The sequence below is a fragment of the Chaetomium globosum genome, genomic scaffold, assembly GCF_000143365.1.
Source record: "Chaetomium globosum CBS 148.51 scaffold_6 genomic scaffold, whole genome shotgun sequence".
Classification (NCBI taxonomy): domain Eukaryota; kingdom Fungi; phylum Ascomycota; class Sordariomycetes; order Sordariales; family Chaetomiaceae; genus Chaetomium; species Chaetomium globosum.
Genome location: NT_165981.1, coordinates 3,109,722 through 3,122,306, shown reverse-complemented (window position 1 = coordinate 3,122,306; position 12,585 = coordinate 3,109,722). Strand labels below are relative to the sequence as shown.

General features: G+C 54.5%; 4 protein-coding genes and 1 non-coding gene across 5 annotated transcripts; 2 read left to right on the top strand and 3 right to left on the bottom strand.

Annotated features, from left to right (window-relative positions):
- Positions 1 to 1,134: 1,134 nt before the first annotated feature.
- CHGG_09317 (uncharacterized protein) lies at positions 1,135 to 1,995 on the bottom strand (the record flags this gene model as incomplete). The annotated part of the gene is made up of 1 exon (XM_001227243.1): positions 1,135 to 1,995. One exon carries the CDS (start codon positions 1,993 to 1,995, stop codon positions 1,135 to 1,137), a length of 861 nt encoding a protein of 286 aa, XP_001227244.1.
- Positions 1,996 to 2,696: 701 nt separating this feature from the next.
- On the top strand, positions 2,697 to 2,788 carry CHGG_11405. The gene has a single exon. It is a non-coding gene; the product is annotated as a tRNA-Glu (tRNA).
- Positions 2,789 to 4,226: 1,438 nt separating this feature from the next.
- Positions 4,227 to 5,000, top strand: CHGG_09316 (uncharacterized protein; the record flags this gene model as incomplete). The annotated part of the gene is made up of 4 exons (XM_001227242.1): positions 4,227 to 4,278; positions 4,332 to 4,511; positions 4,596 to 4,802; positions 4,909 to 5,000. The coding sequence occupies 4 exons, from the start codon at positions 4,227 to 4,229 to the stop codon at positions 4,998 to 5,000; spliced, it is 531 nt and encodes a 176-aa protein (XP_001227243.1).
- Positions 5,001 to 5,147: 147 nt separating this feature from the next.
- CHGG_09315 (uncharacterized protein) lies at positions 5,148 to 8,741 on the bottom strand (the record flags this gene model as incomplete). Its single annotated transcript, XM_001227241.1, has 3 exons — positions 5,148 to 6,932; positions 7,197 to 7,648; positions 7,727 to 8,741. 3 exons carry the CDS (start codon positions 8,739 to 8,741, stop codon positions 5,148 to 5,150), a joined length of 3,252 nt encoding a protein of 1,083 aa, XP_001227242.1.
- A 1,278-nt stretch (positions 8,742 to 10,019) lies between these two features.
- Positions 10,020 to 12,400, bottom strand: CHGG_09314 (uncharacterized protein; the record flags this gene model as incomplete). Its single annotated transcript, XM_001227240.1, has 6 exons — positions 10,020 to 10,902; positions 10,993 to 11,368; positions 11,452 to 11,594; positions 11,687 to 11,905; positions 11,963 to 11,993; positions 12,055 to 12,400. 6 exons carry the CDS (start codon positions 12,398 to 12,400, stop codon positions 10,020 to 10,022), a joined length of 1,998 nt encoding a protein of 665 aa, XP_001227241.1.
- Positions 12,401 to 12,585: the final 185 nt, after the last annotated feature.

The window sequence follows — 12,585 nt, the reverse complement described above, 5'->3', positions numbered from 1 at the left end:
AGGGTGAGGGATGGCGTGTCGGGGGGCATTTTTTTCGTTTGTTTGTGGAGGGGGTTGGTAGTGAAGTTGTGTCGCTAGTAAGGGGCTTAGAGTTGTGTTTGTTTGGTGGCTGTGGAGGGCGTTAGCGGATATAATTTGCTGAGACGGGTCGAGGTGCCTAACATATGGTTTTTATATCTCACTAAGTCCATCTGGCCCTCGCCGCATCCATCCCCACGTGGATTATGTCGGACCCTTCCGCCATCGCCACCTGTGTCGATCACGATGGAATCATTGTTCGCAATCGTGGGTAGGTTTTGTTCTAGCGCAGTGTGCTTCGTCAGCACCACGGGTTCGACATCCTTTTTGGGAATGCGAAGCCACGACAGGCGGAAAGTGTGGTAGTCAGCGTCATACATTGTATATCAGCGGTCCTGCCACCTTTTGTGATTGGATGGCAAGTTCGAGGATTTCCTATCGGTCCCACGACCATCATTGGCAAGACGAAAGATGGGTTTGTGGTTTACTGCAATGATGGGGTTAATTGGGTCAGTATTATAGCAGGCTGGTATTGTGGAAGACATTAGAAACTGTGGATAATGCGGTGCTGGTGCTTGAGCTGAGCTGGGTTTGACAATGCCTGGAGGAACGAGTACTTCCGAAAGGTTCCTTTTCCGAGAAAAACCATGGTATGCTCCAAGTACGGACCACTTCCGCCCCATCAAACGCCCCATCAAAAAAAGCCGTTCCATTTCTCCCTGTAAACTGTTAAGTTTTACTGTCATTATCCTAACGATTGTGGAAGCAGCCATGTTGCTTTGCCTGGAGGAACTTGCCTCTAACGATGAGCGTCTCGAAGTTGGGCTTGGCAGTGGTGGTGCACGGAAGGTCTGTTGGGGCCTCGACGGCCTATCAGCTGTGGGGCTACCCCCGGTTTATAAGAGCCAATGAGATGGCGCAGCAGCCCTCGGCAGCTTCAGCGACGACCACGAAAAGATGCAGATTGCGGGGCAACACGGCAACAAGTTGAGAAGGAAAATATTAATTGAAGCAGCTTATTCCGCTGGAAAAGAGCTCCAAAACAGAGCAACGGTGGAGAGCTGTGCTTCGATTTGAGCTCGGAAACCCCAGGGTCTCGCCAGAGCGCCGCGTTCTCTACGTCATCGGTTTCAGCCCCTGGCCAGATTCAAGCATTGCATCCCATTCTTGGAACCACGACTCGTGCCTGTGGTCTTGCTCGAACCGCCGTCTGGTCTCCTCGCCCTGTCGTTCCAGCTTGACGATAGCCTCCCTCATGTCTTTGTCAAGCACATTCTTGGGCTCGATAAAGTCGCCACGCGCCGGTTTCCGAAACAGATGCAGCCCGTCCCAACTCTGCGCCCTCGACAGCTGCACGTACAAGCTCATGAAGCTGGGTCGAGTCGCCGTGCCACTCGAGTGGACGCCTTTGAGGTTGACGAGCACGTTGGAGAACTGCTTGCCTTGGCTCTTCTGATCTGTCATAGCGAAGGCCGGTGTGCAGAGAGGCCCCGTTCTGTGGGTGACCCACCTGAAACCCGGCTTGCCCCTCCATCTGCCTTCTTTGCCCCGCATTTGGCTCGGGATGGCGACCGTCTTGCTCTTGATCAGGATCGTGCCATTGGGGAGCCCGGGGATGGCGAGGCCCGCGCTATCGTCTGACTGAGGGAGGACGGCCACCGGCGGTCCAAGATGAAGAGTCACATCGCTGGCGAAGGCGATGGTGCCGGCGGCGGGATCAGGGAAGATGTCGACGGCCTTGAAAGGTGTCCCGTTGACGACCTTCAGCCTAATAAACTGGTTCCGAGTCACCACGACCGGCATCCCCCGCGCGTAGAAGAACAGGCCCGGGGTTGGCAGCTGCGAGTCGTCTCCGCGGCGGAGCACGTCGCCCAGCTCTTCGACGCGCAGCCGCTTCGCCGATTTAGTGTCATGCTTGGCTACAAAGATGGAGATGTGTTTGCCGCAGGCACGGGCCCACTGGACGACGGTTGCCATGTTCAGGTCCCACCGGTCTTGGTTCAGGGGCGTGATGGCGCTCAGACCGTCTACGAAGGACGCCTTGCACTACGGTGTATAAAGGCGTTGACTGAGCCGCTGGAAGTCCAGCTCGGTCTGCTCGCCGTTGCGCAGGCGCCCGAGGAAGCCCCGAAGCCTTGGGCAACCATCCGCGCGGACCTGCTCCTGGAGGATGACAACGGTTATGAACTGGAGGAACAGCCTGTGCGCTGCGAGATGCTTCGCCAAGCTTTCCGGTCTCTATCCGCCACGGTCCTTGAGCGCCGGCAAGAGGAGGCTGGTCTGCAGGACGGGGTCGAACTGGAAGAAGTCCCCGAAGAACAGGACCATTGGGATCCCGCCAAACGGGCGATAACCCTCTCCCGAGCCAATCAGAAGCAAGAGGTCTACAGCGGGAAAAAAGAGGGCGCGACTGTACGATTAGACGCTAGTCTGACTGAAGAAACCACGTTTCCTTACTTTCCCAGCATTCGTCAATAACCATCATGAAATGGAAAACCAAAAAAAAAAAAAGACAATTACATCGTTGACTCCGCTATGGGGCCTACCTACAGCCGGCAAGTTCCTCCAGGCTTCCTTTGGCGTGCCCGCGCGCAGCGGGCACGGTCACTCCTGTGGCAATACAGCCTCCAACCCCGCTGCAGCAATCCAACAGTTGGTCGGAACCACACTCGTCTCAATCGGGTATGGTGTAGCGGTAACATCGTTGACTCTCACTCCCCAGGAGTGACTGCTCTCTCAACAGCCCCGGGTTCGACTCCCGGTATCCGAGTCATTTTTGCCCACACCCACTGTGTTGTTCCTGAAACAAAACTCTTTAGAATTCTTGCGTTGTTCTTTTTTCTTAAACAAAAAAAAAAAAAAAAAAAAAAAAAAAAAAAAATGAAAGATATTCCACCCAGGTTTCTTTGGAAAGGGGTAATACCAACAGGATGATAGTGATATACTGATGCTGTTGGAAACGACACTCAGATCGAAAGATGGGGAGAAAGAATTGATTGATTGTTTCTTTTCTCCTGATCCGAGGAAGAGAAATCGGGCTATATATACTTCATGCTATGGTTTGCCACAGCATGCCACAGTGGCGATGGGCAAAGTGTTAGCATTAAGCCCCCCTGAGAGATCAGTTGCTGGTATCCACCAGAAGATTCCATGTGGCGAATCCAACAGATGCATCTACAACAACCATGGTCACGATCCGTAGAAGCGAGAGAACGGCTGGTTGAGATCTTACAGCACATGGTGTTTAAGCATGTTGGGGAAAAGCAAAATCAAAGAAGTGAGGGGCGGAAAGATTGGATTTTGCAGTTCCGAAGATCCTGGGCGACATTACCTTTTATATTTCTGGTGTCAGACATATCCGAAAGAGAGGGCCAGCAAAGGCCACTCTCTCAGCTCATTCGGTAATTCCAAGAAACGGCAACCATAAGGTACCTAGGTACTTGGGTAGCGAGGTAAGAGGGCGCTTGTTTCCCGATTACTATCTCTTTTGATACGTAAGTATCTGAAATAGGGGAGAACAACAAAATTGGGTGGAAAAGGCTAATATATTCAAAGGAAGTGTCGCGATGGCTGCCGTGGAAGTAATTCCACTGCAGGCTGCACGCGAGGCTCCCACTAGGTGCGCGGGTCCGCGCGGATTACGTAACTCCAAATGCATGTAGTTAGTTAGTTAACTAGTTAACTAACTAATTGCTAAATATGCATCTAACTAGTTAACAGAACAGTGCCCCGCGCCTCCATCAACGCCACTCTAACTAAGGTACCTTACCTAAGGTAACTAGGTAGTTTGACTTTTGTTTTTATTTAATTGCACCGTTCTCGCTGTAGTTGGCAGAGGGCTATCGCTTTCCCTTCCATCAGATCTTCCGTCACCAGGTGCATGTGTTCAGCCAGGCTGCAAAAGCACATGCCCGTTCACGTTTTCCCACAAGCCTTTACCTGTAAATTCGACAGGTAGTTTTCTGAGGATTGGCCATTTGCTCTTCTTCCTGTTCTGTAACTTGCCACCCGACAACCTTTGCACCCAGCTTTTGCAACCCGACTCCTCTTGTTACCCACCGGGTATTGTTCGTCTACCTACCTTACCGATGCATCACTATGATAGGGACCAATTATACCCAGTAGTTAAACAATCTATCGACTATATAATAACTCAATACGCATTGCAGTAACCAAACTGCTGACTCTACCCGACTCGTTACTTGACAATGTCAACCACCAACACCAACTCGCATGATGAGTTCCATGTTCCAACCATAGGTAACTAAGGTACCTTACTTACAGATTACATCCACCACTAACACGGCGCCTAGATCCTGCTGCCGCTAGGCCTGCCGCAACTCCGACTGTGGTTCCGACGACCACCACCGCTGTAACGATCACCAGACCGCCGACTCCAGCCCCATGTACAACCCGAGCGACGGCTTCTCCCCCGGCTCCCCCGGCTCCGCGGCCACGCCGGGCCCGCCTTGTCGAGCTCGACTACGAGACCGGTAAGCCCCCTCTTTCTCAAGCTGCTGCAGGCGAAAGGCAAAGCAACCCCACAGCTCACGATTTCCTTTCCTCCACCCCCACAGGAATGGACCTGCACAACAACACAACCGACGAGCGAGCTCTCTTGCGCAGAATGAAGTTGCGCGTGGCAAACGTGGTCAGCCGTGCAAGAGATTGTCGCGCGCTGTATGCCATGCGCGAGTGCGTCACGATGAGCATCGGCGAGACGGACTTGCCCTGCTACAGGTTGGAGCAGCTGTTCTATCTCGTGGCGCTGGATCATATCAATGGTGAGTCTTGCTGCGGAGAGGGGGAGAGATAGTGTGACTTGCCTGTCTTTTTGGCTGTGGAGGGAACGGCTTCGAATTAATGCTGACTGGTGGGATACTTGTTTAGATTTGATCCGGGAAGACGAGGCTCGGAATGCCGACGACTGTGCCACCGCCATGATCAACAATATCCCGCGGACTTATGACCGGTACTGGTAGTTCGGAGATCTTACGGTTTTGTTGGGTGTAATAGGGCGCAAGGTGGAACATGGGTGGAACATAAGTAGCTACTTGCTGGATACATCTCCTGAAAACCTAAAGTCCAAAAGAACCTATTATGCCTAGGTACATTCTCTTTCGTGATACCTAGGGTAAGTCTTCTTCCTCTATCTTTTCTGGACTCTTCGATCGTCCTTTCGGCCCCCGATCGAACTCGTTCTCACCCTTCAGCTTCTTCTTCTCTCCTCCTCTCCACCTCTTCAAATCCTTCAGTTGCCCCGAGGCAGCCCGCTTCTGCAGTAGCGTATCTGACTTTTTACTCACGGGTGTTGTTCCTTGTTGTTCCTTCCTCTTCTGCTCCTTCTTCTTCTGCTCCTTCTTCTTCTGCTGCTTCAGGAACTGAAAGCTATCCAAGCGTCTGAGAAGCTCCGCTGTCTCGATTCCGCCTCGATAAAGGTTATCAGCAAACCAGCCCTCGTCATCATCTTCATCCTCATCGTCCGACTCGAGATCGCCCGAAGCGAGCTCTTCCTCTTCCGAACCGGCTCCTGACGAACGGGCTTCCTCTTCCGAGTCATCTGCCGTTACAGGATTGCCCAGCGCTTGTTTCTTCATCTCATGTTTGATCAAGAGATCGAGAAGCTCCCCTTTGAGAAGCTTACTATAGCCCTTTACCTGTCTCGCTTTGAGCTCCGCTTTCAGCTTCTCAACCGTCCAGCCTTTGAACCTTTGCTTAGCCGCCTCACTCGCCTGCTCCCTCTCCTGCATCCTCTTCTTCTCCCCCTCCAACCTCTTCGTCTTGGTGCCCATACTCTCCGGATCACTAAGGTCCTCCTCCCCCCTCGCCATCCTCGCCCGCCAATACAAATTATCCCGCGCGCGCTTCCTCAGCTCCGCCTTCAGCACCATCCTCCCCTTCGCCACCTTCGGCGCCACCCTCCCCAACCGATTTCCATCCGGCTCGCCCGGCGCGATCCCACTATAGTGCCCCCCGCCACCATGCAAATCCCCCTCATGCTCGATCCACACCCTCCGCGGCGCGACACTCCCGTCCGGCACGTCGACGGGCATGCGCCAGCGCGACCCGTCCTGGAAAATGATCCCCAGCTGCAGCGGCTGTGTCATGCCCGCGTTCCGGCCCCATTGGGCTAGGATGGAGGCCAGGTGGTCGGCGGTGAAGTTGCGCGTGTGCAGCTCGTTGGGCAGGATGGTGTTGAGCAGCTGCGCGGCGGGGCCGTAGAGCGCTGCGTGGTGCAGTTCTTCGTCGGTGGGGGCCCGCCCGGAGGGGATGGCCGTGGTGGGGATCTGGTGCGTGATGCTGTCGTGCAGCGCGAAGATGCCGCAAAGCAGGCTGGCGCCGTCGTTGGGGATCGTGTGGTACCCGAGGTCGCGAAGGGCGCCGAGGTCGGAGAGGTCGTCGGAGGAGGTGGGGTGCGCGGCGGGCGCGGTCTCCTCGGCGATGGCCTTGGATTCTGTTGGGGTTGGGGGGGAGAAGAAGCTGATGGGGGATGTCTCCTGAGGCTGAGGTGTAGTTTGCTCATGGCCACCGAAGCGGTCCGTAAACCCTCCTAGGAGGTCTGCGCTTTGCTTTCGCGGGCGGGCTGCGAGGTTGAAGGTCCGTTGGGTATTGATTCCCATGGCGCCCAGCTGCTCGTCGCCCCCGAAAACAGCGAGGTTGTCCTTGAAGTTGAGAGGTGACAGACCAAGGCACGCTCTGTTGATATTCTGCCTCACAAACCTCTTGGTGTTTACGTCTTGAATGTTAGCCAGTTTCGCAGGGTCGGCGTACTCCGCGGGCGTGAGGTAATCCAGGGGTTTGTTGTCGGCACCGTCGTCGTCATACGCAAGCACGACCGTGTTGTCGCCTCCATTATCGAAGGTGAAACGTATCAGCCAGTAGGGGGTTGCCCGGCAACGATGATTTCTTGGTCGCTCATCTTGGGCCCACAAGTCGCGCAAGATCTCGCGTATCAGGTCTTGGAAAGTTCCTCATGGCGAGCAGAGCGTTCAGGAACTTGCCTGACTCTGGCTCTTCCTTGTTCTCGCACGTTTCATACGCGGCAGCAAGTTCGGCTTGCTGAATATCGGGGATGGTCAGCGAGATGAATTTTATCGGCGTGTGCACCATGCTCTCAATTCGTAAGAAAACAAAAAAAAAAAAAAAAAAAGGGGGTGGGGGTGGGGGTTAGGACTCACCACCTTGGCGTAATACGCCGCAACCTCGCTCGCCACATACCAGTACGGTTTCTCGTCGGCCTTCTTCTTCTTCTTCGTGGCCCCGATTCCCACAGACTTCTGCTTTCTGACTGGCTTCTTGGGTACGTATATTGGCAGATCTGCCTTGAATCCCTTTGCTTCCTTTTGGTACTCCTTCACAGTCTGCTTCATCACGCGCTGCTGTTCGGCAAACGTCCGGAGGAGAGTGTTGTCAGCATGCAACGCTTCTTCGTCTTCGCCTCCGTCTCCAAGCGCTTGATGCATCTCAAACAGCTGACCCAGCAAGCGATAGTGACCGACATTGACGCCCGATCCGAATTGCGTGTTCAGCCAATATGGCGACCGGGTAGTGTAGAGCTTGCCTGGCCCATTGACAGCACCGTTCCGCAGTCTCTTGAAATAATCGAAGATATAGTACAGAACATCCCAGGCTGTCGCCGTATATGTCTTGTCAGCTCTCTTGTATCCACTTGCATTGAAAATTCACCAAAGAGTGGCTGAGAACCTACTTGGATGGCCGTATTGGTTCCCTGGCGTGACGAGGATGTTGACAGGCTTCAGGAGCTCCAGCAGCGTCTTGGTTAGGTCGGGACAGTTCACATTCTCGTTGGAAGAGCCGTGATGGTCCAGCTTGACCATGTTGGCAGAACCCCGTGGAAGCTGGCTCGACCGGTTCCGGTTGTTTGTCAGAAACGGCACGAGACCTTGGGTTTCGGCTCTTGGATTCCCGTCCCCACCAGTGAAGTACGACACCTTGCCGTTCCCTTTGCCAGGCCAATAGACAACGGCCAAGATGGACATCTCATTTTTGCTTATGTGGTCCTCTTTCTTGTAGACGGTGTCCGGTTGTCCCGCCACCACGCCATTCGCGCCGACGATGCAGAAGCATGGCTGGTCTGGCTGGGCAGGTGCTGTTTGGGGGACCTCCCCTTTGGCATTGAACATGTGTTTTCCGGTGAAAATATCGAGACCGAGGAGCACGTTCTTTGTCACCGTCGATTTTCCCGGCTCTTGCTGATCTGGTTCCTTGATACGGAAGTCGGGAATGTCGATGCCGGCCGGCTTTGGGCCACCGCAGTAAAGCAACGGATTCTTGTCCTTGAAGTACGCGTCCCTAAACTGGAGTTTGACGTTGTTTCGGGTGACATCGGGGTTGTTAATCCACAACGCCTGGATGCCGGCATAATGGTCGTGGTCCCAGTGTGTCACGACCCATGCATCGAATTTCCAAGTCCAGTCCTTGCGAGCATTATCAATTGCAGTAAGTGCACGCAGGATTTGTTCCTCGGGGGTCAGTCCGTCAGAGGATTTACCTCCATCCATGATGAAGGCGTGGATGACGACCTTGTTGCCGTCCACGAGCAGGTGGACGGAACAGTCCCCCACCGGAACGGGGATTTGCCAATTGTCGACTGTCCAATTTGCGCTGGTGTTCATTGTTCTGCTCGGGCTGCTGGAGACTGCAGAGCCACCACTTGGGTGAGCAACTTGGCTCTGCTTCGGCTGCTTCGACCGCTTCGACATGACAGCGAACAGGGCTGGTGGGCAGGTGTGCTCTCTCGGTTACGTTGAGGCAAGAGCCGCAAAACTTGGAGGTGAGTGAAGGTGGAGGTGAATGGGGGTGGATGGAGGGGATGGAGGTATGGGCAACTTCGTAGTCTGGGCATGCGTGCTCAGAACGGATTGTCTTCGTTCTTGTTGGGAAGGCAGTTATCCCGAGACTCTACTTCTCTCGTTGCCTATTTCATGCAGTCAACAGACAAGACAATTCATTTCTTCTGCCCCGTAGACGGGGTCGCTACGTGGTACCGAACAGGATGAGGTCCTCCCCCTGCCCCCTCTTGCAACCGACAAACATCTTTGGGCCACCCTCATCGCGCTACGCGCGTGTATCCTAAATCATTACCTGGCTATTGCGTTCTGGCCGACCATAGGAGTAGGAGTGGATGGCCAAAACTGCGCGCACTGTGTGCACTGGTTCCCAACGCGGGGGAAACGCTCCGGAGAGCGGTTTCAGCTTTGCCAGCTAGTGAGTGGTCTGGGCCTCTAGTACGGACAGAGACGTTTAATTGGCCCCCTGAACTATTTGCAAGGCTATTGAGGCCGGGGTCCCTGTTCTCCATTCGAGCGGGCACCAAAACAAGTAACTAGCTCTTTTCTTTCAGCTGTAAATCACTCGGTACTATCGGTCCAATCCTACCAAAAACTCGTAATATTGAAGCCCAGAATGCCCAACTCGGATCCGGCGCGAGACTCAGCGCCCCTTGCATACCGGCGTGCCCATTCGCCACCGGCGATAAACCAACCGGAAGCCACACGGGCATAATCGCGCGACGGCCTATTCCCCAGTCGCTTTTCGGGGTCATTCTGCGGGAATTTTCTTGCACGATCCAGTTCATACCCGTCTGGGAAGCACGGGTAGGTAGGCGTGCTCAGGTGCCTCTCTGTACCTTGCCTTAGTTTGCTTAGGCGTTTGAGCTCTCTCTGAGTTTGGTAGTGCAATTCTCCAAAAGGTCGATTCCTAGAGAGAAACGTGGATCGCCGCTCCAACCAACACCTCCTATCACGTCTAATTTCTTTTGTTTTCTTTTGTTCTCTTTCTTTTCACTATGGCCTCGAAGCTAGAAGTGCCCGAGACAACGCCAGAACTAATCTCACATTGGGAAACCCGGATGAAGTGCTCGAGGTTTCAAGCAATGATATAAGCTCCATATTGACTTATTAGAGTCGGCCTGTACAAACAACCAGCGAACCGACCATACCTTGTGAAGTAATATCCCTCCTCGCCTCTCAAACGGTTAATTACTTGCCCCAGATCGGCGCCAACTTATCAATGACATCTCCCTGGCAGCCCCAAAACGCCTTGAGCCCGACACAGCCGTCATACGGGTAGTAATCAATGACCTCCCTGCCCGTCGGGTCTCCAATCCTCAGGTTCTGCCCCGCCGTCGTCCAGACCTCGACGTACGCCACGCCCTCCACATCCCAAATCTCATCCCCCCTGCCCAACCGCATCCGGTTAATCCGCTCCTCCGGCGCCAGGTAAATAGTCAAACTATCCGCAACGGTCCCAACCGACCCGTGCTCCGTCTGCAGCTGGTAGTAGTCGACCTCGACGCGCCGCACGATGCGCTGCGTGCTCCACTGCACCATCTGGATCTCGATGGTCTTGGGCCAGAGCGCCTCGCCCGACCGCTCCATCAGCGTGACCGCGTCGTTGAACGCCCCGCCGCCGTCGTGGCCCGTCGCCCGGTCGAACCGGAAGGATGCGTACCGCTGCTTGTTGGCTTCCAGGTTTACGAATGCCTGTTCTGCGGCTGAGAGGTGCGGGACGATGCCGTCCGCGCAGATGGGCGCCGCGGAGGGTGCAGCAGGTGGCGGCGGGGGGGCTTTCGTCGCGACATCCTCGGCCTTGTCGGTGACTACGTGGTCGAGCTGATCCATGGCGGAATTGAGGGCGTCTGTGGTCGGCGCCGGCGGTGCCACCGTCTCCACAGGGCTGGGCTTGACGGGGGCGATCACGTCGTTGACGAAGGAGAAGCCGGCGAGGAGAGCGGCGGCGTTGTTGTCGTTCGAGGACGACAGGCTCGACCCGAACTCTGAGTCCTTGCGTATCGGGAGCCGGGCGGCCCAGACTTCGGGAGATTCGATGTCGACCGTCGGCGTGTATGTGGGGTCGTTGTTCCTGCGGTGGTTGTGAGACGATGGTCAGCTTGTTCTGCCTCTTGTTCTCGCAATCCCGGCTGGGCTGTTCCATTCAGTCGGAGACACGTACAGTTGGTCAATAACCCTGGTAATGCGCGCCATCGCCGCCTTGAGTGACTTCCGTTCTGCAACGAGTGCCTCAACCCCCAGACCAACCGGGTTCTTGTACGGGCTCTTCATGAAAGACCTGGGGCTGGCCATGACGGCCTGGAGCCGAACAAGGTTGTTCTTGTACTCCATGAAATCATCGAGGAAGTCGGAAGCAATCTGCGTCGCTTTCTCAAACTGAGGTACCCTAATGTCGTACCGATCAGCCCACTCGAGAAAGCTGCGGTTGTTGTCGTACTTTGTCAGGATAGCCCACGTCCGCTGCGGACAGGAGGCAACCCGGGTCGGAAAGCCAGACGCTGCTTTCACCAGCGACTCGAGATTCCACTCCTCGTTGTCTGTTCATAATACGCAGAGTGTTAGCATAACCAATGCAGGGCAGCGGATAATTGGTGCTTGGTAGTGAAGTATAACCACCCACCTGGCTTAATCTGGCCGCCTCCAGACCAGCTAACGGTGACTGTCGTCTCGGTTTCACTCAGGCTAGCGTTCAGGTCGGTCATGCTTGAGCCCTCACTCAAAGTGAACTCGTTATTGGTGGAACCATTCATTGCTCCCTTCAGACTATGATTGGAGAATTAGATCGGTTGCTAGAATGGTGCTGTGACATGGAAAGAACGATTATCGGTTAAAAGAAAGGGGAAGTAGGGACATACGCTGCTTCCACCTGGGTCTTCTTCGAGGCATCAAGAACCTTGATAGAAACAATTCCATGCAAGTCGCCACCTTCCATGAAGCGTGCACTACTGTTAGTTTGGTTGAGGAGAACGGACTCCGGGGCCGAAGAGGGAGAGGGAAACATATCTGAGATATAGCAATCGCCGTAGTAGTCGAAGAACTTCTCGCTCGTCATCTTGACGTTGTTCATCGGCTTGCTATATTACAGTCAGCGACAAAATCTCTAGCCACTCTCCAGCTCATCCGGGACTTACAACTTAGGTTGCTTGATCATGGATGTCGTTTCTGCGAGCGTGATGTACTCGTTAGTGGGAGGAGATGTGAGGATGGCACAGGCCAGACATACGGTTGATGACCTTGACAGAAACAACGGCGTTCAAGTCGCTTGCCGCAAACTTGGCCTCATCAACGCTCAGCGAGTTTCCGGAAGCCTCGATGGTTCCGGATTTGATGCTCGAGGCGGCAGAGATATTCATGCTGCGGACGACATCCGAGATTTTCTCGACGAACCTCGACGAGTAGGACACAACCTGCGAGACATTGCCCGCGCCGCCCGCACGCACAGCCTGCGTCTTCAGCGAGTTTTCGGGGATCTCAACCGCTCCATCGATGCATGGGACCTGGAGGAACGAATTGTACCCCTGACCCAATGTCATGGCGTCATTGTAAGGGGCAATGAGAAGGGCGACCATCTTGACTCGGGATTAGGGCAGTAAGAGTCTCTACCAGATAACAACCAGTTTGCTCTCAAGGAGTCGAAGTTGAAGGCGAGGTAATCGCAGACGAATAGGTGGGTGGGCGAAGAAGTGAAAGTCTGGCACTTTGGCGATATCAATGTTGCCCTTTTTCCATTGGGCGGATCCATCATCCCACTTGT